The 26,823-nt window shown below is 37.2% G+C and overlaps 1 protein-coding gene across 1 annotated transcript; it reads right to left on the bottom strand.

The window, feature by feature from the left end:
* Nucleotides 1-2,706: 2,706 nt before the first annotated feature.
* On the bottom strand, nucleotides 2,707-26,823 carry LOC113412133 (myosin-1B). Its single transcript, XM_026667574.2, has 40 exons — nucleotides 26,788-26,823; nucleotides 26,563-26,609; nucleotides 25,066-25,271; nucleotides 24,542-24,685; nucleotides 23,049-23,205; nucleotides 21,862-21,889; nucleotides 21,402-21,519; nucleotides 21,217-21,309; nucleotides 21,053-21,116; nucleotides 20,826-20,924; nucleotides 20,614-20,717; nucleotides 20,376-20,514; nucleotides 17,554-17,672; nucleotides 17,320-17,469; nucleotides 16,691-16,861; nucleotides 16,181-16,487; nucleotides 16,001-16,071; nucleotides 15,452-15,539; nucleotides 15,243-15,360; nucleotides 14,989-15,112; nucleotides 14,768-14,904; nucleotides 14,365-14,620; nucleotides 12,723-12,965; nucleotides 12,450-12,626; nucleotides 12,215-12,360; nucleotides 12,033-12,123; nucleotides 11,561-11,950; nucleotides 10,644-10,770; nucleotides 9,984-10,102; nucleotides 9,518-9,714; nucleotides 8,133-8,316; nucleotides 7,855-8,020; nucleotides 7,114-7,238; nucleotides 6,647-6,955; nucleotides 6,347-6,550; nucleotides 5,789-5,914; nucleotides 5,529-5,699; nucleotides 5,326-5,430; nucleotides 4,737-4,832; nucleotides 2,707-3,242 (listed from the first exon to the last, which is right to left on the bottom strand). The coding sequence occupies exons 3-40, from the start codon at nucleotides 25,267-25,269 to the stop codon at nucleotides 3,090-3,092; spliced, it is 5,820 nt and encodes a 1,939-aa protein (XP_026523359.1). The 5' UTR covers nucleotides 25,270-25,271; nucleotides 26,563-26,609; nucleotides 26,788-26,823; the 3' UTR covers nucleotides 2,707-3,089.

Here is a 26,823-nt window from a genome sequence, read left to right as displayed (position 1 = left end):
ATATGTTTTTGCAGTGTAAGAGTTGCAGATTACAGGATAGTTTTTTCCTGAAACCAAATTGTTTATTGGAGAGTAGGTTATTTTTCTCTAAGTGAAGGATGATGGATTGGTTAATAATTGATTCCATTACTTTACAGGTGACGCAGCATAAGGAGATTGGCCTGTGTTTTCAACTAGGCTTGGGTCTCCCTTTTTGAAGATGGGGATGACTGTGGCTTGTGACCATAGGTTAGGCAAGGAGCTGGTTCTGAAAGATTTTTCAAAGATTATGCTTAGAGGTTTGGCTATGGCAGTGGATAGCTTTCTTAAGAAGTAGGCACATATTCCATCCGGTCCAATAGATAGAGATGGTTTTAGGTTGCGTATTGCTTTTTCAACATTGTCTTCTGTGAAATCGATATGTATTAGATCATTGTTGTTATCTGTGGTACGGCTAGGAAATATTGGGCATATCTAGCCTGCAGGCCTGTAGTTTGACAGCCCTGCCTTACACCAACCTTCCCCACTCTGGTGTCCTTCAGATGCAGTGAATTATAATTCTGATAATCCAAAAAACTGAAGCACAGCAGATTGATGAAGATCAGAAAAAGGGAAATGCAGCATAATGATTTATGCTATTTTTGACCACGTACTTACAGAAATATCAAATTAAGGCAAGCAAGTCACTAAGTTTGGTAAGGACACCAAAAATATGCCTTGGTATTTGGCAGACTTTTTAGCAGTTTTACTTTAGTGAACTCCAAATGGGAAACTTCAAAGTAAATGAACAATAGCAATGGGATTAGCAGCCAGATGCTTCTACTGGCAAATTCCTCAGCTGTGAGATAACTTGCTGAAAATTAAAGTACTTCTTAAATGCTTCTCAAATTGGTTCTTTCAGTACTGCATTAGAGAAACTAAAGTCAGATGCTTCCAGATGGAGGATTGTATTATTTAACTTTCAGCATTAGCTTTATCATTAACTCATGTTTCCCTCTATAGAAGCTAAGTGTTCAGAAAGTACAAGAGGGTTACAAAAGAAAAGGCATATAACACCAAAAATTATCACTAAAGCCAGATGAAGGATCCCTACTAATCTTAAATATAACTCTTGAAACTTTATTAATGCTGCACTTTACTCTTGCTATACAATGTGTATCGGAAGATATGTACATATTTCAAACATCATAGGAGTAATCAACATACGATTTCAGAATGTGTTCTCAGTATAAAGAAATGAAGTTAGGCTGCAGATGTGATGGATTGCTTGATTATGTGGCATCAAGTCATTTCTGACTCCTAGCAATCACAAAGATGGATTTTCTCCATGACAACATATCCCTAATCTGTTTTTTCAAGTCTCCTAGCTGTGCATTCATCATCATTGTAACTGAACCCATTCACATCGATTACATATTAATTAACTCTTTATATGGTGATGTTTTATTTCATTTAGTTATTAGTTATATCACTGCTACAACCAAAACAACTCTTTGTGACTTATTGTTTCAGTTTTGAGGAAACCAATAAAAGCTAGTTAGGGTTCTTCAGTCCCTGAGCTCCTGTCAGACACATGCCAATTTATGTAAGGCATTCTCAATGAAGAACAAAGCTGCTCTGTAGGATGATTTCACTTAAAGTACTTTGAAAATTGAAAAATGAAAACATCTGTCTCCGTTATGGAAAGTTGTAGGCTTCTGTTATTTGTTTGTTCATATTCTATGGCTGCCCATCTCAGTGGATGATTCTGGGCAGCTAACATTTCATAAAATATATTACAATATTACTTGTTAAGATGTCACCCATAAAAGACAGAACTAAGAAACAGACACTGCATAGATCTAAAACTACTTTTATTAGAACAGAATCTTGCAAGCCTGAATGTGCTTCCCTTCCTTCCTTCTCGTGTGAAATGGAAGGGGCATGAGGCATTTTCATAAGCCATTTTCTTGGTCTGGGATCATGGCTCATCTGTTTGACTGTTGCCTTGGCCATAGACCTTACCTTTGTCATTCAAGACTGTCCTCTATATTCATTAGAGTATTGTGAAGGAGAGTATTAGACAAACAGAGGCATTGCATTGCACAGAGGGGTTGTGGATTATAAGTACTCTCTCTCCCTTTCTGAGGAGCAATATGAAGAAATCTCTGTGGTATTACCTCTGTTTTGCTGCAAGCCATATCACATGTTTTCTTGTGGAATCCCATTTCTCAGTTATTGTATATTAATCACAAGAAGCCTAGTTGATTGGCTGGCAGAAGGGGAAGAACCTTTTAGGCAATGACTATCATTTCATTACCTTTTACTGAAAGAAATCTGTACGCCCTCCATCTTTGAAAATTTATCTTTCGTTTAATAGTTTCTCACATTTCCTTTATGTTGTTTTAAGTATTGATTTAATCTCATAATTAAAATATTTCTGTTTCTAAGTGTTTAAAAATGTTTTGGTGGTATTTGGGGTATTATTTTATTCTCATTATGGTATCATATTAATCTTATAATTAAACTATTTCATCTTTATTTTTATAAAAATAAAATTCGTAAGCAAAGTTTAGATGGTGCTTGTGTAAAAGATAGAATAGAAATAATATCAGCAAATTTATGAATACACATCCAGGGATGCCATTAAGAAAGAGAAACACTATGACAAACTAGAAACCACTATCATGTGGCACCAATGTTCTATTATTTGAATGTATATTGTAATTTGTTGATCAGCCAAGGATACTTGCTTAAATTAGTCTTTATTCCAATTCAGCTTGATTGATAGTTTATCTGAAAATAATTATGTACAAATGAAATCATGTCAGGGCATTCAAACTCTATGTTTTCAACTTACACCAACCCCAGCATAACACATGTTAAGTGATTCCTGCACAATATTCATACATCTTTATCATGTTCAGATAGTGTTATCTCTCTAAGGAGAACCTTCAGATTTCATATAGGAGAACAAAACCCACAATAAGATCACATCATCATTAGGTATGTGAACATTTCTATCTTCGTTATTTTCTAGACATCAAAGACAGAACACAATAATTACAAATCCGAGTGACTAAGAGATTCACATTTTGTGCATTTCTTCAGTCACCTTGAAGCAGACAAGTTTATTCTTCCCTTGGTGTCTGTTTTCCAACTTCTCGAGACTTCACTCTCAGTTTGTTCACTTGCGATTCTGCAACATCAGCCCTTTCTTCAGCTTCTTCCAGCTCATGCTGAATTTTGCGGAATTTGCTGAGGTTAATATTGGATTGCTCCTCCTGAGAATGAAAAAGGTATGGTTAAAAAAAATAAGGCTACTTACAAGGTATATATGTCATGCAAAAAGATAATAGCTTCTGTGGTGAAAATGAAAGAATTGAGTCTCCATTGTGCAATTTTAGCTAAATGAAAAATTCAGCTTGCCTTTCACAAATTAGGAACCTTTAGTTTAAAAAAATATTGGTGAATCAACTCAATCTAGTCTCTGTTTAATTTCTATAAAGAATTAGTTTAGGTTACAAAGCTTTTAAGGTATATTCTATGCAGGTGATTTTTTTTAAAAAAAATGCCATACATTATCTTATAGGCAATTAATCTTGATTATCTTATAGGCAATTAATCTTGATTAGCATTTACTTAGCAGATTTATACAGCTGCCCATCTCATGAAATGTGCAGAGCAACACGCAAACATAATGATTATTTAATGACATTTTCAAATATAAGTAAAAAAAGAAAACATAAAAACTCAACATTGCGTGAGAACAATGATGTCATAGAACCACTTTGCTGACTCATCATGAAATGCCAAAGGCTTCTGGAAAAACTGTTTTTTCAGAGCCTTCTGAAAAGCTAACAGGGATGGGGCCAACCTCACCTCCGAACACAGTTATGTTCCTGAGGGCAGGGGGCACAACTGAAAAAGCACACTGTCTGGATCCTGCCAGATGGAATTCCTTAGCAGACAGGACCCATAGTATACCTTTCCTGATTGACCTGGAAGAGGTAGTCCCTGTAATGGAATGTGCAGCTGATGAAGGAGTGGTGGAGAATGGCAGCAATAGCACCACAGCTTCCCAGGGAGGAGGCAGCACATTCTAGAGAGGGGCCCAACTGCACAGTCCTTAACTGGATGGGGAAGGGAGGAAAAAGTTCAGAATAGCCAAAGCTAGGTTTAAGCAAATATAGACCTTGACTCAGTTGGATCTCGCTGTATCATAATTTGGGCTTAGGTCTGATAGTCTCTTAATAGCCTGCTCCCATACCAACTGGGGCTTTTAAAGTAAGAACCATCACCTTGGACTGTACCTGGAAGCAGACTGACAGCCAATGTAGCTCATGGAATAGCGGTGTAATGTGCACCATCCTAGAGGTGCGCATAGCTGTCTGTCCAGTTACATTCTGCCCAGTTGAAACTTCAGGGATTCTCTTCAAGTGCAGCCCCATGTTGAGTGCATTATAGCAATCTATTCTAGAGATGACGAGGGCATGGGTAATTGCAAGAGTAGAGTCTCATGGTCCAGGAAGGGACACAACTGGTATATAACACAAAGCTGTAAAAAGGGCCCCCAGGCCACAATTGCCACCTTTTACTTGATCAGGAGTTATGAATCTAGAAAGACTCCAAGATTATGTACTGGGTCTGCCTGGGGCAGTGCGACTCCATCCGGTATCAAAGATGATAAAATCCCAGATCCAGAAGGCCCAAATACTCAAAGCCACTCAAATTTATTTGAAATATAATTATTTCTCCATTGCAAATGTGTTACTTACAGATTCTTCATATTGTCTCTTATATGCTTTCACTTTCATTTGCAGCTTGTCCACCAGATCCTGGAGCCTCAGAATATTCTTCCGGTCTTCCTCTGACTAAACAAAGTTATGACAACAAGTGAGTTGCTATCATTTGAATAGCTTTAAATTATTTTCCGTGTGTGTGTGTGTGTGTATGTCTATGTGTATGTAGTTTTGCCACGAGGGCAAAAACAGGACCCACAGGGGCCTCTGGAAGCCAAAAACGGGTGCATTTTTTGGCTGGAGAGTACTTCTGGACGCCGGGAGGGCAAAAACGGGATGCGTGGAGGCAAAAACTATTTTTTTCTTGTTTTCCTCGTCTAAACCAAAGTGTGTCTTATGCTCCGAAAAATACAGTATGTCAAAATATTCAGGGATTTCAAAATTTTCAGCTAAAATTATGTTCAAGTTTTGGAAAGGTAGGATTATAAATAAACATATGCAAATATAACTCATGTAAAAAGCCAGTTCTCTTTTCCCAATATTCTTTGGTTGATAAATAATTTTTGATTGATAAAAGTGGTTTGTTCAGTTGATAAATAACTTCACTCCATCTTGTTACACTTACCTGGTAAGTTAGTTCCTTCACTCGTCTCTCATATTTGCGTACACCCTTAATTGCCTCAATACCACGCTTCTGCTCATTCTCAACTTCAGCTTCAAGTTCACGTACCTAAGGGAAAACAGGTGAAAATTAGTCATCAGCTATGCCCTATTACATACAACCTTACATACAAGTGTCTATAAACATATACACAGATGGATACATACTCTTTGTTCTAATTTCTGAAGCTGCTTCTTTCCTCCCTTCATTGCCAGTTGTTCTGCCTCATCAAGGCGGTGCTGCAGATCTTTTATAGTCTGTTCTAGATTCTTCTTCATTCTCTCTAGATGGGCACTGGTGTCTTGTTCTTTCTTAAGTTCTTCCGCCATCATGGCTGCCTGTTAATGAAGATGCTATGTTCAAGAGACTACCCTGCTATAAGTATATATAGGATCAGATTTCAAAAGAAGGGCATCAATCAACTCACATCAGTAATGGATTTTTTGGCTTTCTCTTCAGCATTGCGAGCCTCCTGAATAGTGTCCTCCATTTCACTTTGAATTTGGGTAACATCTGTTTCCAGCTTCTTCTTTGTGTTGATCAGGCTTGTGTTCTGTTTAGGCAAATAAAAATACTATTAGTTTCTAGTAAACATGAAATGATTGATTTATTTTTTTAAAAACCAGGAAATAATGTTCTAAAAAATAAACCTGTATATTGCAAGAATAATGCCTGCAACCTGTAAAATATCTGTTTATGTAGTCTTATTTTCATATTTCCCTCAGAGTTTCAACAAAGACAAAAGTGTCATAGCATCTAAACTAATACAAAAGAAAAAGGAAGATCAATGCTATGTTTACAAATGCTTTATGTAAAGATCTGCAAATATCATTTAAACATAGTTTGATTGTCTTCAAACAATATCAAAATAACTGAAGAATATTCAAAATATTCTACTTTTTCCCTTTACAATAAAGAAACACTTATATAGACTTGTCATTCTCGACTATTGGTTACAGGAGGATCCAAATAATTAGATGCTTACTTGTGTGTGGAGGAGCTGCACACGCTCACTGGCATCCAGAAGCTCCTGTTCAGCCACTTTTCTGGCCCTCTCTGTCTGTTCCAGAGCTGCCCGGAGCTCCTCAATCTCGGCCTGCATGAGGTTTGCTCTGCGCTCAACCATGGCCACTTGTTCCTTCAAATCTTCTTGGCCTCTCAAAGAATCATCCAAATGCAGTTGTGTGTCCTATGAAATAAATTATTTTAAGGTATAACTCTTGAAATCTTAACAGGAAATCTGTAGTGATTTCCTGATGCTTTCTTGAACCTGCCTAAAACATACCTTGAGCAGCCCTTGTGTGTTCCTGAGGTTCTTTAGTGCTTCAGCAGCTTGACGGTTGGCATGGCTCAGTTGGATCTCCATCTCATTCAGATCGCCCTCCATCTTCTTCTTAAGCCTCATGGCATCATTCCTGCTCCTAATCTCAGCATCCAAGGTGCTCTGCATGGATTCTACCACCCTCACATGATTCCTTTTCATTTGATCAATTTCTTCATCTTTCTCTGCAATTCTTCTGTCGATATCAGATTTCACCTGGTTGAGCTCCATTTGGATGCGCAAGAGTTTGCCTTCTTCATGTTCCAGAGAGGCCTTAAGAAAATCAAGTATATCAGCTGTTATTAAAGAGTGATCTAAATAACAGCATTGTCCATACTTGTCTAACTGGTTTTCTAAAATGCATTTTACAGTGCTTTAAAATGCATTAAAAATTGAGCTTTTGTTCTCTCTAAGCATAATAACACAATTACCTCAGCCTCCTCCAAGGAGGCCTGGAGTTCACCCTTCTCCTGTTCAATCTGCTTCTTTACTTTTTCCAGTTCATGGATGGCTTTTCCTCCCTCAGCAATCTGTTCCGTTAGGTCAGATATCTCCTCTGTTGATTTCACACAAAATAAAGAGGGGAAGATGGGTACCATTTACTAACAGTTTTAGGCTGTTTGGGACAAGAATATTTCCTTGGCTGTATTTCCAAGTTCATCCAATTCGAACAGATCAGTTAATACTGCATGAGCAGACAACACTTCTACATATTTATTTATTTATTTATTTATTTGATTTGCCAATTGTTTACAAGATAATAAGTATAAGTGTATACATAGTTGTGAATACATGAAATGGGTACATATAAGAAAAATAAAAGAAGAATAAGAGAAACAATAGGACAGGGACGGTAGGCACGTTGGTGCGCTTATGCACGCCCCCTACAGACCTCTTAGGAAAGGGTTGAGGTCAATAGTAGACAGTCTAAGGTTAAAGATTTTGGGGTTTGGGGAAGAAACTACAGAGTCGGGTAGAGTATATATATATGTATACGCTAATAATGAGGAGAATGCCTATATGGGATTATCTTATTGTGCTTGTTACTTGTTGCTCCATAGAAGGTGGTAGAACCATTACATAATCTTTTTTCTCACTTTGTATCTACAGTGTCCTAAACTGAAGATTATAGTAAGAAGCTTGTAGACTTGCGCTGAAGCTTATAGACTTACGCTGAAGGTTCTTGTTTTCACGCTTCAGAGTTTCCAGGTGATCCAAGGATTCCTCATATGCGTTCTTCATTTTGAAGAGCTCTGTGCTCAGAGACCGAGACTCCTTCTGGGAAGCTTCCAGTTCAGACAGAGTCTCCTCGTATTTTTGTTTCCAGTCTGCCAGAATCTAAAAGAAACCCCAAAACAGCAAGAAATAAGTTAATTAAACTTAAAACTTGTGTGCAGACAGTGCATTTCACTTTTAAAACAATGATAGTGGTAACAGCAGCTCAAATTACCTTATCAAAGTTCTTCTGCTTCTTATCGAGAGCTGCACAAGCTGCATTGGACCTTTCCACATCAATCATCAGGTCCTCCACTTCATTCTGCAACCTCTGCTTGGTCTTTTCCAGGGAAGCACATTTGGAATTCACAGCTTCTACATGTTCCTCAGCTTCCTGCAGTCGCTGAGCAAGCTTTTTCCTGGAGCAATGAATGACCAACTATTAGCAATGAATCTGCTTAGAAAATATGAAAGGAAGAAAAGTTGGAGCAATGAATGACCAACTATTAGCAATGAATCTGCTTAGAAAATATGAAAGGAAGAAAAGTTCACAATCATAGGATATGCATAAAGACAACACACACTTCTTTGTTATCGACATGGAAACTGTTTCATTTTCAAGCTTTTTAAGAGATGCAAATCATTTCTGTATTATGCAAATGATCTCATGAAACACTAATTTGTCATGCAGGACAGATTGAAAACTTTTTGAAAATGAGAATGATTATTGGAGAATGGCAAACTCTAAAATAGTTTAAATAATTAAGATTATTTTTATTTTTTATATTCTTATTGTTAACATTATTTCAGACTTAAGTATCTTATGCAGATATACAACATTTGAATTCCCAATATTGATAGTAAATTATAAAATATTTGAGCTGTTTCCATGAAATGTATTCTTTTAATGTGATATAAGATAATAATTGTGATTATCATTTATACTTCCATGTTCTCATTTGATGTCTCATGAATCCTCACACAAATCCCTCATCAGATTCAAATACCAAATAATATGCGGTTTAAATTTTAATTATAGGAATAAATTAAAACTAAAGACATTTCACTCTAAATGGATAATCAGCATGAAACCTAGATTTGAACTTATTAAATTTTCAAAAAGTGAATTATATTTATATGGGCTTTTGCAATGAATTACTATTTTAATTTACAAAAGGTCATGAAATTATTGCATAAAGTGTTTTACAGAGACTTGCTCACTCTATACAGATATACTTTTTGTCATTTAAGTGCAATCTTTGAAGAAAATGGGAAAGGAGATAAATTGCAAATAATTTCTTTCTATAAGAAACATTATTCTGGATTAGTTATTTTGCATGATTTGGAGTAGTTTACAACGATCCTGCAGTATTTGCCATTATTTTTCTTGAACTGTTGCAATTTGAGCTAATATCTGCAAAACTACTGGACTGTTGCTTCTTGTTGCTTTCTTTTTGCTGCAAGCAGAGACTTCTGTGTAGAGAGAAAATAGTTTATGATAGCTTGGTAATGTAATCCACTCTCAAAGATATGGCTAAACTTACTTTCTCTTATGGTAATTATACCGCATTTGTCTTTGTAATTTATTTTTACTACAAAACTATTCCAAGTCCCACATACTTGGCCTCCTCTAACTCTTCAGTGCGCTGAATTGCATCAGTCTCATATTTGGTTCTCCATTGGGCAACCTCGCTGTTGGCTTTGGACATGGCACGCTGTAGCTCAGCTTTGGCTTCCTGCTCTTCCTCAAATTGTTCCCGGAGTAAATCACAGTCATGACGAGCTGATTGCAAGCCATGAGCCAGTGCATTTTTAGCCTAGAAAAATGAAGATGTCTTAAATGCTTTTACCAAATGTAATGGTAAAGCAGCTTCCATTTGTGTTACATTTTTCTTTCAGGTTCATTTTAATATGTCAATCTTCCAATTGTTCACTTTTTTAAAATATGGGAGTTGCACATATTACTAGCAATTCTGCTTTGTAACAGAGAAAGAGAAAAGCACCTTTATGCACCTTTAACCTGGAAGTTGCTGAAAGATGCAAGTAAGTCATATTTTTCACCTGTAAATCTTCACCTAATACATACCTTTATTTCCTCTTCAAGTTGCCTCTTCAATTCTTCAATCTGCTGGGTGAAGCCTTGTTTACCTCTTGAGAATTGGGAAATCAGAGAGTCTTTTTCTTCCACTTGGCGGGCAAGTTCACCTGAGAAGCAGAAAACAGAAGATAGGAGGTTGACGTGACTGAAATAATTGTTGAAGAAAGTCTTGATGAATAGCAGATACACATGGTATTTTGATACTAGTTATGTTTTAGGTTATTTATAATATCTTGTCCAAAAATACTTGTCACCTAAAATACAAATTTGGGGAGGGGGACCTCTCCTATTTCCCAGATAAATTCTGCGATACCTCTGATGTTAGTAAAATTTGCATGTCTCATCCAAGATGGAGTTGTGAAACATAATTTGCAGCAAGAAAGAAAACCAGGATCATTTTCATATAGGAGTAACTATGTTGTGGTCTGCAGTGCTAAATTTAGTAAAGTCAATTTTTCTTTCAGCAATAACTTAAAAATATTTCCTGGCCAAATCACAGGTGACAAGCACTTCTGTTGTTTTATATTTTGAATTTCACTAGCCAATGTTGAATACCTTGGATGTTAGCTTACTTTACTCACAAACTCAAATACTATTAGAGGCATGTAGAATAAATCATTCCTAAAATACTTCAGCATTTCTTCTTACCTGCTTCTGTCTGCAAGCGAGCTTTCTGGGCAGAAAGGTCATTAATTGTACGCTGCTGCTCTTCCGCCTTTGTTTTAATCTCACTTAGCTGATCTTCCAAGGACCGGGATAATTTCTCAAGAGTTGACTGAAATCAGCAAATAGAAATATATTGAAACATTCTGAAAACTACTAAATGAAAACTTTGAAAATATGGAAGGTAACATGGAACGGCATAATGCAGGTAGCATAGAATGTAGCAATTCATATTGGGTGAGACCTGCATATAGCACATAGCATCAGTTTTACAAAAGTGCATTGGCCTTCAAGTACAATTCAGAGTGTGAGTGGTAACCCATAAAGCTTGTTATGACTTGGCACTTACATTTCTGAAGGAATGCCTATTCCACATAAAATAGAATGTGTATTGAGCTACAATGATGAATTTAAGAGTGACATCCTTGAATGAGGTCAGTATGGAGAAGCATGAGAATGCTGCTTCTTGGTATATGCCCATATGTTATGGAATACACTACAGCTAGAGATTTGAAGGAAGGCCTTCCTGACGATTTCCCAGAGGGTTCTAAAGACATAATTTTCTTCTACACTTGAGGGGGAATTGTTGTATGGGTTTTAACAATGTGAAAGATGCTTTATATGCTATGGCTTTATGTAATTCTGAAAACCACCAGGAACCTTTAGAAGCTGATAGTATAGAAAGTTTAATTATAATGTTAATACGTTATAAATTAGGACAGACTCATAACTGATCATTATGATCAAAACAGACTAATCCACCTATTCCTAGGTGAAATTGAAGAAAACTACCTGATCTGGTGAAGATAGTAATTGAACAACTTTACAAATTAGCAAAGCATGCCACACTTCCAAGAGGATGTGTTCTTATAATTTTCTCTCGTGTAGGAAAATACCTATACCTTGCTTTTAGAGACAGATTCCATATTGCTTGCAAGATCATCAATCTCCATCTTCAGCTCACTCTTCTCCTTCTCCAGCTTCTGCTTCACTCTCTGTAAGTTATCAATTTGCTCTGCATATTCAGCTGTACTATCTGCGTGCTTCTTGCGGAGGGCAGCAGACGTGGCTTCATGCTGCAAGGTGGCCTCTTCAAGGTCCCGGCGCATTTTCTGAAATTCTGCCTCACGTTTCTTGCTCATTTCAATCTGAGCTGCAGTTGCCCCACCAGCTTCCTCCAGACGCTCACTGATCTCTTCAAGTTCCCTGGAGAGATCGCCCCGCTGTTTCTCTGCTTTGGCGCGAGATGCCCGTTCTGCCTCAATCTCCTCTTCCAATTCCTCAATACGGGCCTAGAAAAAAAAGGTAACCATGAATCCAGAAACTGGCTTCCAGAGAGCTTAATTTTCATGAAGGAACCACTTTGTGACAAACCTGCAGCTCCTTGATCTTCTTCTGAAGCTGGGAACCCAGGACCTGCTCATCTTCAATCTTGCTCTGGAGTTGGCTGATTTCAAAGTCTTTCCTTTTTATAATAAAACATAATGGTTATTATGATAAATGTAAACAAGACTCCACTTAGCACACAAAGGTCCATCACAGACATTACTACTTACTTCTTCAGCTTTTCATCCAGCTGCTGCTTATCATTTTCCAAATCCATTGTAGTTTCCTGGGCTAGCTTCAAATCCCCTTCTAGCTTCCTCTTAGCTCGTTCAAGGTCCATGCGAAGTTTCTTTTCTTGCTCCAGAGACCCTTCAAGCTGAAGACAAAGAGATCAGAGTGATTGTGCTGTCACAACAGTACCTCAACTTCAGACCAATTCTTCTCTGGGGATGATAGCACGCTTACATCATCCACTTGCTGTTCCAGCTTGGTCTTTGCTTTGGTCAGAGTGTTCACTTTGTCCTCTTCTGCCTGCAGATCATCCAAGGTCTGTTGATGGGCCTCTTGCAGGGCTTTCTTCTCCTTGGTCAGTTTGGCAATGGTCTCGTCCAAGACTGCCATCTCTTCAGTAAGGTTTTTCACCTTTAAACAGTGAACAGACAGAGTTAAAATGTTCTATGTATTCTGAAATGGCAATAGTGGGTAGCAATTTGATTTTGGTATATTTTTGACCAGTACCTTGTTTTCTGTAGCATGCTTTTCCTTTTCAACCTTGGCCAGTGTCAGCTCAAGATCATCAATGTCCTTCTTCAGTTCTGAGCATTCGTCCTCCAGTTTCCTCTTCTTGGCTGTCAATTCAGCATTCATTTCTTCTTCATCTTCAGCTCGCTCAGTCAGCTCCTTAATTTTAGCTTCCAGTTGGATTTTGGTTTTGATTAGCTGGTCACATCTCTCCTCAGCATCTGCCAAGCCATCAGATTCCTGGAAGTACCAAAAGAAAAAGGGTTAGTAAATATATTATATCTTCTCATTTCCTTAATGGTCAAAGGAATAGTTCTAGATCATGACATATATGTTCTTACTGACAATGAATATGCCCTGTACCTAATACTAGCATGTTGTTACATAAGCAAATACAGATAGTTCTTGACTTACAGCAGTTCATTTAGTGACTGTTCGAAGTTACAGCACCACTGAAAAAAAGTAACTTATGGCCATTTTTCACACTTACAACTGTTGCAGCCTCCCACAATCTCGTTATCAAAATTCAAATGCTTGGCAACTGACTCATATTTATGATGGTTATACTACTGTCGTGGGGTCATGTGATACCCTTTTGCAGCCTTCTGACAAGCAAAGCCAATGGGGAAGACATATTCACTTAACAACCAGGTCACTAAATTAACAATACAATGATTCACTTAACAAATGTGGCAAGAAAGGTCATACAATTGAACAAATTCCCTTAACAACAGAAATTTTGCACTCAATTGTGGTCGTAACCTGTACACATTTCTTTCTTTTTTTAATGAAAACATTGTGCTTTTATGAGTGTTTCAAATGAATAACCTCAAAATACACTCTTGAGCTATTTTCAGATCTTTTTTGGTTTTATAATGCTTATAGCCTGGAATCCCTTATTAAAAAACTATCTTCCTGATTTCTATTATTATTTTTTTTTGAGATCAACTCTCCTGATGAAATCATTGTGGGATGAAAGTTCAGATTTTCATCTCCTGCACAAACATAATAAGCAGGCTGCAGGCTGCTTAGACATATCTAGGGCACTTAAAACAGAGGGTAGATTCAGATTTTTGCATTTTTGCATTTTTCTAAATGTACCCCATTTATTCTTTTGTGTTCAAATAACTGGATGTTTGGAAACACAATAGGAAGAGATAAGATACAGATATTGGTACTGGCCTCAGATATGTTCTGATTATAATTGCTTTGACCCTTACTAACAAAACAGTTCACAAAATAGAATGTTGGAGGTGAGCAAAAGTACAGCACACCACTGGAATATGATGAAGCTGGAGGGGGAAAGGCTGGAAATATGATTGAGGAGGAGTGGGAGCAAGATATACATGGAAGAAGGAGACATTATTGAGAAGCAATGGATAGAACAATGAAACCAAAAAAGAGGGTGAGACAAAGGTTTTTAAAACTTTTTTTTTTAAAAAAAAAATAGTGGTTTCTTCCAGGTTTACATTTGTAACTTAATTAACATTAGCTCAAAGCTGCATGAAAATAAATGAACAAGCTAAAAATAATTTCATTGCAAGATTTTCTGCAGTTTTGTCTCACATGCAATCTATACCAACAGACCTGGGAATAAGGTTATGAGAACAACAAGTTCTAATGACATAAAAAGTCTTACAGATTGGACTTGGAGCTGCAAGTCATTTTTCTCCTGCATCAGGGACACCATTTTTTCTTCCAATTCTTTCCGCTTGGCTTCTGATTTCGCAAGATCCTCCTTTGTTTTCTCAAACTCTTCCTTCATGTTGGCCATTTCCTTCTCTGACTCTGCGCTCTTCAGCAGGGGCTTGATCTTGAAGTACAATTTCATCCAAGGCCAGTGCTTCACATTCATGAATGAACGAACATTGTACTGAATAGTGAAGATGGATTCTCTGGAAGGAGGGCAAATAAAAGTTTAAGCATGATTCTACTATCAGCTTGAGTTAATACTGATGTATTTGTGATATATTGTCATGTTGTACTCATAGCCTCATTACATTAATGTCATTATGAGCCTTTATTATAAAAAAAATATCTACCTCCTTTCCGTCATTTTCTTGAACTCTGTTCTCATCAGAAAGCCACGGCACATAGCTTGGGTACGTGTAATAAGCATAGCCAATTTTTCATCTCTCATTTCTTCTAGAAGTCCAAGAAGGCCAGCTTTGAAGAACACCTTGAGGGGGAATAAAATGCAATGTTTGTGGTCTTTTTAAATAAACCCAATGTTCAAACATTTTGGGACAGATAGTAATTTTACCTTGGTATGACCAAACTTATATTGAGTATGGTCCACATCAATAGATCCAAGAAGTTTCTCAGAAGCTTTCTTGCTGTCAATGAATTGTCCCTCTGGGATAGCACTTGCATTTAATATTCTATATCTGTTGGAAGAAGCATAGTTTATATTTTTAAAATCATTAAAAAATTATACCTTCAAGAAAAATGAGAGTTGTTACAGTTACAAATATGTGAGGCACATAATTGGAGAAGGCTAATATTTAGCAGACTGACCTCTGTTTGAAGTCACCATAAATGATCCTGCTAGGGAATCCCTTTCTGCAAATTCGGATGCCTTCTAGCACACCATTACATCTCAGTTGGTGCAAGACAAGCTCGTGTTCCATGACACCTTAAACAATGTTGGAATGTATTGGCAGTATAGAATTGAACTCAAATATTCTAAAGTTGTTTCATGCATAAATAAACTATATAATTCTTACCAGGAGTTTTAGTTTCATTGGGGATGAGGCACCGCACAAAATGCGGGTGAGTGCTCTTCAGATTGCTCATCAGCTTGTTTAAATTCTCCTGTAGGATCAGAAATATTTGTGACATTTAAAGTAGATTTCATAACTCCCAATACTTTTTAAAGAACCGACTTGAAATTCTCTATTAGATTTCTATGCCACCTTTCTCCTACAGCTTAACATGGCATTCATAGCAGTTTTGCCTCAGGTTTGATCACCATAATAATCCCTATGAAGTAGATTAGGTTGAAAAACCAGACACCAGCTCCAATACACCAATGATCTGCAACCTGGTTCTTCCTACAGTCCAACATCTTAACAATCATATAGGGCTCTGTGATTGAGGAAACAATGAAAGGGAAAATCTAAAACAAAATCAAGCAATATTGACTATCCTTTTTCATATTTTGTACTCTGTAGTTTGGGATCTCTGAGTCATTCTTTCAGAGGAAGGAACTCAGGAATGGATTTTTAAAAAAAAATATTTAGAATAGATTGTACAAATAATAAAATTGTGCTTACCCTAAACAGAGCAGATACTGTCTGGAAAGAAGACCCCTTCTTCTTTCCAGCTTTCTTGCCACCGCCACCCTCTGAAGAAGAAAATATAAATATATATTATGGAATTAAAATGTTGTTGACAAAATACATCATGTTTATTTATTTAGACTTGAAAGGGATGTTCTTTGGATAAGTTCTTACCAAGATCTGCAGGGCGATCAGCAAAAAGTAATGCCAAGGTCTTCATGGATGATTTCTGGTACAGTTGAATGACACTTTCATTCAATGGGTCCTTGTTTTTTTCCAGCCAGCCGCTAATGTTGTAGTCCACAGTGCCAGCATAGTGCACTAGGGAGAAATGAGCTTCTGCTTTACCTTTCCCAGGCTTAGGCTTTTCAAAGTTCTTGCATTTGCCAAGGTGCTGGTCATAGAGTTTGTTCTTGAAAGAGGTATCTGTCGCCTTAGGGAACATGCATTCTTCTTCCAGGATGGAGAAAATACCCATGGGCTGGAGAGAGCAAAGCAGATAGATCACTGCAAGAAATACCCTTCATTGTCACAGAAATGAAACTATTCATACTCAGCATTTAGGAATTGTTAACTGTAGCAATATGGAATTAACCATTCATTAATTTTACAGGTGCGTATTCTATATCCAGTTTAGAAAACATATATAATCTTTGGTGCTTAAAAACTTTATTTTTAAAAGACCTTTTCAATGAGCTCAATGCAGGCAGCCAGGTCCATGCCAAAGTCAATGAACTCCCATTCAATTCCTTCTTTCTTGTACTCTTCTTGCTCCAGGACAAACATGTGATGGTTGAAAAACTGTTGCAGTTTCTCATTGGTGAAGTTGATGCAGAGCTGCTCCAAGCTGTTGTACTAGACAATGCAAAGTATTTTGAAAATAACAATTGTCTTCACCAGTGTTCTTTTCTCTAGGCTTTTTAAAATATTTTAAGGTTTATGGGAATGTACAAATATCTAAGCTCCTTCTTGAATCAGTTCTGCTCATAATATTCTTCTCTGTTAAATCCATTTTTTCAATATGCTCTATCATCACTGCCTTCAGTACTTTGAAAGCCTATATCTTTGCCACAGCTGACTTGAATTTATGATCCACACTCTTCCTGCCAAAACATTCTTCTTCTCTGTGCCAGATATTTCTATTTAAATCATCCTTCCAGTCAACAACTCAGAAATTATTTGTCTACTTTAGTGCCTTTGCATTCAGAACATTGTTGAACTGTACTTCATTCATTAACTACTTAAGTATTTTACAATATAAACATCACATCTCTACTCTCCAATACTATGCCATCAAGAGCCAGTTTCCTTACATCGAAGATCTCAAATCCAGCAATGTCCAACACTCCTATGAAGTGCTGTCTAGATTGTTTGGTGTCCAACTGCTGGTTGATACGAATAACCATCCATAGAAACATCTTCTCAAAAACAGACTTAGCCAAAGCACCGACGCTATTGTACACCTGTGTAGAATGAAAGGGATTATATCAGCATATAATTGGGCCAATGATCCACTGCTTATGAAACCTTTTCTTGCTAATCCTTACCTGCTGAACAGTTTGACCTTTGGTGACAAATTCATTGCCAACTTTGACTCGGGGGTAACACAGAGCTTTCAGCAAATCTGCTGAGTTGAGGTTCATGAGATAGGCAGCCTTGTCCGCAACTGAGCACAAAAATAAGAGGAAAGATTTGCAAGCAAATTGTATGCTTTCTATACTGGAAAAGCTATGTGTAAACAAACACTGTTCCTATACTGTTGTATACTTGATATACATACATACATACATACATACATACATACATACATACATACATACATACATACATGAACTGTTCATATTCTTGAACTATATACTATTCAAGAATTCTGACTGTAGTGGCCTCCTGGAAAAGACCCTTCTCTGCTATTGCCCCCGCCCTATGGAACACTCTCCCCTCAGAGGTGAATCAAGCCCCCAGTCTCCTGGCCTTCAAAGAAAGACATGAAAGTATGACTCAGCAGGCTTGCTTGTGTCAAAGCTATCTTTTACTTTGGATCTTCAAGGAACCCACACTTAATGTATGGGCATGGGAAAATGGGAGGGGGTTGGATGGAGTTGGAATGAGTTGGAATGAGATATATAGCCATAACAGCATTCTTTTCTCTGGGAATCAAGGACATTCAGCCTCCCATGCCTATTAGGGAAGGACCATCCAGTCTTCCACAGCAGTTAGCTGAAGCCTGCTGTTAGTTCAAGACTGAGACCACAAGACCGCCCAGCACCCAAACCGATGGTAGTTGAAGGGGAAACTCATTATGAAATCAAAAGTATATTGGATTCTAGTTCACATAGGAGTCGACTGCAGTATTTGATCAGTTGGAAAGGGTATCCTTTGTCTGAAGCTGCCTGGGTTAAGAGTTGGGACCTGAAGGCAGATAGACTAGTGAAACAATTCCATGATAAATTCCCTGATAAGCCAAAAGGACCTTGGGGATGGAGGTGATTAAAGGCTGACTGTGATAACCTCCTATATTCATCTTGTTTCAGGACACGCTCATTAGATGAGGGGGGGCAGCCTGTCAGCCCTGGGGGGCATCTTTTACTTTGGATCTTCAGGGCTGCCACACTTAATGAATGGGCATGCTGTGGAAAAATTGGAGGGGGGGTGGATGGAGTTGGAGTGAGATATATAGCCATAACAGCATTCTTTTCTCTGGGAGTCAAGGACGTTTAGCCTGCACCTGGAGAGGCATGACTGGGAGTCATCTCCAGTTGGTACAGTGGATTGATTGGACCATGTGATAAACATGTGGGTGCAAGGGAAGGGATTTTGACTTTCTTTTCAATGGGGAAAACCCAGGGGCTTTCAGATTTGGATTTTTCCAGATGTGCCAACATGACATCTCGAATAAAATGAAACTTTTGAGGAAATGCCAGCCTCGGAGTCTTACTTGGTTTGAGGGTGTTACTTGGAACCCTGATAGCTTAGGTGCAGAGGAGCATGCAGTCATGGAGTTGATTAGTGCCCTGAAATTCCTCTCCCTTTTAATTAATGTTTAACAATGCTTGCGTCTTTTAAATTTTATATATTGTTTTTACATTTTGAATATTTATTTGTACACTCTCTTTACTGCTCTGTGAAGAGATGGACAGTTTTAAAATTTGGTGAATGAATGAATGAATGACATACTTTACAAGAAATAAATACACAAAAAGTATATTATATTTTCTTAGGATGTTGCTTAATTTTTCAATGTCCAGGAGGAAAGGAATAGTAATACCTATCTGAATATAAATTAGCTTCCAAAGGTTAAATGAAAACTATTGCTAAGTGACAACATTTAGTCATCCATTATTGTGTATTTAATTTCAAATTAGATATTACAGTACAGGTAGTCCTTGCTTACCAACCATTTGTTCAGCCAAGGTTATGACTGAATAAGGAAACTTGTGGCCAATCCTCAAAGTTATGGCCATTGCATCCTCCCTGAGTTCATGTGTTCGTGATGAAGAGACTTGCTAAACAGCCTGGATTTACAATGGTCACAGCATCTCACAGTCACATGGTCAACATTTGTGATCCTCACAGCCAGCTTCCGACAAGCAAAGTCAATAGGGAAGCCAGCAGGAAGTCATAAGTCCTAGTCAAAATCACACTTAGTGACCTGCAGTGGTTTGCTTAACAACAGCCAAAATTGATAAACTGCCATTGTTAAACCAGGCACAGTCACATGATTTTTGACTTTATAACCATGTCATTTAGTAACAAAATTGTCAGTCCCAATTCTGGTTAGTAAGCAAGGATTGCCTGTATATATTAGTGTGTTATAAAAACAAACAATATTTACTTTATGTGAGTAGGACAATGGAAGAAAGCATTGTTTTAACTTATTATCTCTGCAGTACTGAAGTCAAGTCAGATTAATTTCCTATAAGGTGTATCTGCTATGTTTCTTTCTTAACTTAAGTATTACATATAAAAACTGCACAAAATAGCAATTAACTTATTTCTGCATAATTAAGGAGCTGTCATTTACAAATTCATTATTGACTATGTATCCATCATCTTAATATCAGAAAGATGGTGGGTAGGGCAATCTAGAGAAGAAATTCCCTGGCTTTATTGCAACTGTGAAGTTTATTCATCTTCATTCAAGTTATCAGATTATTTCCTATGAAGTTATTAGAGATGTGAAAGAAGAATGTTTCACTTAAATGACTAACAGCACAAGTATACACTGCTCAGAAGCTAGCTCCTCCACAACCTTAGAACCACATTCTTATGCATTAAACTTCAGCTGTTCGAATTAAAACAGCTGATCTTCAAGAGAGATTTTGTTTGATTTGGTTTGGACAGGTAATTCCATCGCCAACTGTGAAAATACCTTCCGTGCCGTCTGGCTCAGCCTGCTCCTCACGTTGCTTCTGCTTGAACTTCATGTTCCCATAGTGCATGACTGCTCCTGTCAGCTTGTAAATGGCTGTCTTTTCCTCAGAGTTGAAGCCCAGGATGTCAATGGCACTCTGGCAAGGGAATAAAGATAAGATAAGTAACTATTCTTCATATTACTTCAACCTAGAGTAATAGATTTTTAAACATTTATAGGTATTTGTATAATTTACATCTGTAGCCATCAGCTCTTCTTGATCATTTATGCTGGCAACTGAGATTTCTCCTTGGCTTATAAACAGAAAGTCATATGGGTTTGTGGAGATCAGGAGCATCTCTGAATGAAGAAAAAAAACACTTTTTATTCAAGACAGAAATCATTTATGGCAACAATGGGATCAAAGTTAGCATATTGTCATGGGAAGAGTAAAAAGATGCTTTTTACCAATCAGTTCTGGCTTCTGGTTGGACATGATCTGATAAAAGATGTGGTAGCTCCTTTCAGCCTTGAGCTGGAAGGTAACTCTGGATTTCTCCAGCAGATCTGGCAAGAAAAGAAAAGCAAGCAAATAAAGAATGTGAGAAAGAAAAGGGGGGAAAGAAGGAAAAAAGCATTGGGTGGAAGAAAACCCTTACAATGTAAACCCCTTACATGCAAGCACAATCTCTTACATGTCTCAATGTCAGCAGAAGCCAGCTTGCCTGTGGCACCAAAATGGATTCTAATAAATTTGCCCTTTAAAGAAGAAAAAGGATATTATCACAAATATCTAACAATCCAAGGCTGCATCTTCTGTGTATTTCTACACCATGCCAAGTTTCAACATGAAACTTACAAAACGTGACGAATTGTCATTCCTGACAGTTTTAGCATTTCCAAAAGCCTCCAGTAAGGGGTTGGCACTGATGATTTGATCTTCAAGGGTGCCCTGAAAAGTAATATTCCTGTCAGATTCGGTATTATCAATCCTTCAAAAATGTCATATAATCACAGATAATTCTTTTCTGGCACGCATGCTACCTGGATTTTGCCTTGTTGGGCTGGTTCTTCCTTTTTCTTGTCAGTAGCAGCTGCAACTGTTGCAAAGTACTGAATTACACGTTTTGTGTTCACAGTCTTTCCAGCACCAGATTCTCCACTGTTGACCAAAGGGGTAAACAAACTGTTAACTGAAATGTGAGCTCCCATTACTGAAAAGTAAGCAAGCTAGGACAACAAAAGGATATAAAACCCATGTGACACGGTCACCCACTTTGAAACTTATTAAGTTTATTTATTGAAATATATTATGTATTTACTGGTCTAACAGTAAAAGTATAAAATGAGATATTTGAAGGAGCAGGTAATCAAGATCAGTTTCTGTGCTCTGAGAGTCTACAGTATCTTACGAAATCTTAAGTATCTTAAGAAATTATTAATTAACAATTTGGAGTACTCTGCCATAAAGCAAATACAGAGCTTAATAAGGAAATGAACTTACGTAATCAGGACAGACTGATTCTCACGATCTAGAAAGAAACATTTAAAAAAAATCACCATTTTTTTAAAAAAAAATTATAGTTCCCTGTGAACTTCCATGAACCGAGTGGGAGCCCATGTGACATTAAAACTTTCCACTTAAGCACTATGCCTCTTAAAGAAGAAATAGCCATGAAAAATCAAACATCTATTTGTCAAACATTATAAATGTGCAATGTTGACAAAATATGTGAATATTATGCAATGGAACATGTCATGAATGAAAGCTAACTATACAGATGGAATAGTCCTTAATCAGCCAAGTTGGGGAATTTCTATAAAGCATTCCTTTTCTCTATAACAGCATTTCTCTGCACTTATAGAGAAATAGAATATGAAGTTGTAGACCATAGGCTTTTACTGAATGTTCTCTATAAATTGGCAGTTCCGTGCATTTCTTTGTACATAATTCCCCTTACATGTACAAAGAATAGTATATGTGAATGTTACATTTTGGGTGCAAAAGATATTATACTTAAAATGATTTAACTCTATATGCAAATGATTGAATCAATTAATCTTTTAGAATTATAAAATATACTAAACCACAAATTAATAAAATTGACTGTAATTTCACAATATAGAATGCTATGGGGAAAAAAGTGTGTTAACATTAATTAAGCATTAGTATCTTGTCTGTCTGTACTCCAAGAGTACTTAACTCACTTAGTCAATCATGCTGGGGAAAATTTAAGAGCTGGACATATAAAAACTGCATATGTTCAAAGGCCTGGCAGAAACATCAAAAGCTTCATCTTTAAGGTTTTCAGAAATAGAGGTTCCATATCTTGTGGGGGGAGAAATTGTTGCAGAAACTAGTGGTAAATCAGGAAACAGAATCCAAATCTAGAATTTGCTGTTAGACTCAGAGGAGAAATTTGACCTATACGATTTTCATTGGCATACACATTGAATATTGTTTATCCTTTTTCCTTTTTTCCACTAAACATTTCATATTTCTTTCTCTTAAAAAATAAAGCAAGCAATTAAGCTGAGGTAAAATTATTACTATTATTAAATGATAAATTTCTATAACTCCACATGATTAAGCACATTAAGCATCTGATCTAAAAGCCACATTGTGTAGGAAGCCGACTGAGGTGACTTGTAGAAATATTCTCCTTCTTTCTTAATTAACCATTTACTCACCAGTTAACATGGACTGATACGCATTGTCAGAGATGGAGAAGATGTGAGGAGGGGCCTCTTGACGCTTTTTCCCCCTATATGCATTAACCACCTCTGGGTTGTACACTGGCAACCACTTGTAGGGATTGACAGTGGCACAGAAGAGACCTGAGTAAGTCTGTAAAAAATAAAACAGAATTTGCTTAATCTACTTTATCTTTTGCTGACAATTTCTTCAAAAAGTGTCTTCTTCAATCAAATATTTATTTAAAAATCTATAACATAAATATATAACATCTGTTTCCTTGAAACACCAGGAAAGGAAGACATAATTTAGAAACAAGCACTCTACTTACTTTGAATTTAAAGAGCAGGGTTACTAATGAATTGATAAACAGTAAACAGGACAACTTAATGTAAGTTATTTGATGTAAAGGATTCTTAAGGTAAAGGTAAAGGTTCCCCTCACACATACGTGCTAGTCGTTTCTGGCTCTAGGGGGCGGTGCTCATCTCCATTACAAAGCCGAAGAGCCAGCGCTGTCCAAAGATGTTTCTGTGGTCATGTGGCCGGCATGACTAAACACTAAAGGCGCATGGAATGCTGTTACCGTCCCACCAAAGTGGTTCCTATTTTTCTACTTGCATTTTTACACACTTTCAAACTGCTAGGTTGGCAGAAGCTGGGACAAGTAGCAGGAGCTCACTCCATCACACAGTGCTAGGGATTCGAACAGCTGAACTGCCGACTGTCAGGCTCACACGTATTACTCACGTATGGCACTCGCTCAGAGCCCGACACATTGCTGCGGCTGCGGGGCTGATGGATGTGTAAACTGTTGTTTATGCTGAATTGTTGAGATGGGAGATGAGAGGCATGGGAGACTCCCGGAAATGTGTTCATTGTAATGCCATGGACACTAGCCTTGCTAGACAGCTGTGAGGCACCTGGACACTAATCAGTCATCAGTCTTATTTCCGGGCTGTGCATTGATGTAAAGCACGATGTGGGGATTTGGGGATATCAGTTGGTGTGGGGTTATGATCCTGATTCAGATAGATGGGGGGGTGGGGCAAATGGGAGGTAGGTAAGGATACAGAAGGGATAGATAGCACGGGGAGAGAAAGGAATGTAAATAAAGATTAGGCAGTGACAAATAGACATGAGGAGGAGGCATGGGAGTAGATAATGCAGCAGCATTATATCAGGTTGTTAGCTGGGAGGGACTAGAGCACAGCATAAAAGGCACTGAGAGGCAGACCCTCTCAGTGCTGACTTTAATCAGGAAATACTGTTTTTGCTTATCAGGACTGGAACTGTTGTACTAAACTTCACCATACCAATTGTGAGTAGAGTGATTTACTAGCAAGATACTCCAGTACCCAGTTGGAGCTGAAACTGGTCTTTCTGATCAACAAGCTCAGCATCTTAGCCACTGAGCCACCACATCCCTCACAAAAGTTTCTTAGGAGATCTTAAAAGGGTAGAAAAATACTACCACAGAATATGCTTACGTAGATCATCCAGGCTGCATAACGCTCTTTGAGATTATACAGGACAGCAGGTTCATGGAGATGAGTCATCATGGCCATATCCTCAATTTTGTCATATTTGGGAGGATTCATGGAAAAGATCTGATCCTCTTTCACAGTTACAGTCTAGGGAGGTAAGAACATGCCTGCATGTATCAACTTAGAAAATGGAAAGAAGAAAACTGTAGTAATTGCACTTTATTGTCTCTGCTCAACCCATGAGATCTTGCACAATGAACATGCTTTGGGTCCTTTCTATGAAACAATGTCACCCAGTGGGACCTTTTATCACAGGTGCCTGTCCTATTGAACTTCATTCCCCCTGAGATTCTGGCTTTGCTTTAGGACCTTGAAAACCTAGTTCTTTCCCTTGGCTGTGGAAGTGTTTCAAAGGAAGTAAACACTGAACTGTCTAATTTCCTTTCTGGGTGTTGATGGAAGTTTGTTTATAAGAGTTAGACAACTATACAGTCAAACAAATAAACAAATGTAGATATTTTACTTACTTCTCCCTTTTCAGTCTTGACGGTAACTTGTCCTCCTTCCCTACTCTGGACACTGCCTTTTATGTACGAGATCTTAGGATCCACCACAAAAACTGAATTCTTGGCATCAAAGGGCTTATTTTGGGCTTCAATTCTTTCCTTTTCTGATTTTCGAAGAAAAGGGGCAGCTTCCCCAAATACTGCCATTTCAGCGTCTGAAGCCATAGCTGCAATTTATGTTGTGCAGGAAGAAAAGAAAAGAAACACACAAGCCAATTCATGAAAATATCCTTATTAACTTTGCTTTTGGCCTTTTTTCACAACATGGAATTTGTATCTGTTCTTCCTTTGATTTGAACCAAAGCATCTTTATTATGTAGAAATCAAAGGTTTTACTGCTTACACAAATATTGAATTTCATGTCATAAATCTTTTCATATCCATGAGATCTGTTCCATTATTCATAATATTGGATTATAGAAACCACTGAGACTGAAAGAGCAGCTAGAATTCATCCACCAAATTACCTAATGAATGTAAACTTTGCTTATAATTTGAATTGCCCAGGTAATTGAAAGGCAGAATATAATTAATCAAATAAATATATACTTGAGATATCTAGGTAAGAAAAATATGGGAAGCATATTAAAATAGAGACACTAAATTTAAGAAATAAAGATACTATAATCTATCTTGACAATGCTCATTTGGACAGTATATTATAATTTTGAAAAAATGTCCTAATTGTTACAAAAGTTTAGTTTATCTCATTATTCTCCATAATTAGATTATCTTTAAATTATTTACTATTTTCCATTTGTGTCATGCATAAACAATTGGACTTTGAAATTTATTAAAATCCAATTCAGCAAACTTAAGTTTCTTTCTGTGGAAGTTCACTTAAATTTGGGGATGCAGCCTGCTTGGCTAAAGTAGAATGTCTCAACTATTGGAATTTGAAACATATTTCTATTATTATTATTATTATTATTATTATTATTATTATTATTATTATTATTATTATTATTATTATACTATTATTTCCATCTGGTGGGTCAACAGTAGGCCAACTTGGAGAAACACTTTAAAATAATTCTATATTTCCTCTTGAGATGTTATTGCTTACCATTATAGTTAATTTTCAGCACAAACTGTGTCTTAAGGGAAATTTCATGTCAAAATTTTTTGTACATTCCATATACTTCAAATGATTTCACACACTCGCATGTTAAATCTTATCATGATCCAAAATCTGGACCCTCATCGTAGAGGTAGTTTTGTGGATTTTATCAATGGCTTTATAGAAATGCAGATGATCCTTTAGAAAGTTTGGTACCAGTATCTTTGAGGTCACTATCTTAGTTGACTTGTAATGGAATGCAGCCTTAATGCAATACTATACACAGTACACAACCCAAAGGAAGCATTTTCTTCCCTGAACTGCATGCATATCAGTCCCTAGTATTTATTTGGCATTAATCTGGTTGTCCCCAGCAATGTAATCAATCAGGATCTTACCTTGTGTGGTACTATGGATTTAAATGCAGACTCGTGCTGGCCAGTTACTGCAAAGTAAAAATGATAGATCCTTTACAAAATGTCCCATATGTAGCTTAAATAGATGAAGTAGATTTTAAATCCCTAGTGACATAGGCAGCCCTGCTCAGTTGTGCCAAAATCAGCAGGAATAAATTGAGATGTGAAGAATTAGGATGAGCTCCTATTCCTTTTACACCCTCTTACCTTTAAGCTGTTGGTGCAAGGACCTAAGAGGCTGGT

Source organism: Notechis scutatus, chromosome 2 (assembly GCF_049901735.1).
Source record: "Notechis scutatus isolate UNSWTSFEM ecotype Mainland chromosome 2, rNotScu1.2, whole genome shotgun sequence".
Lineage (NCBI taxonomy): Eukaryota > Metazoa > Chordata > Lepidosauria > Squamata > Elapidae > Notechis > Notechis scutatus.
The sequence above is the reverse complement of the archived record's forward strand: the minus strand, read 5'-3'. Positions and strand labels throughout refer to the sequence as shown.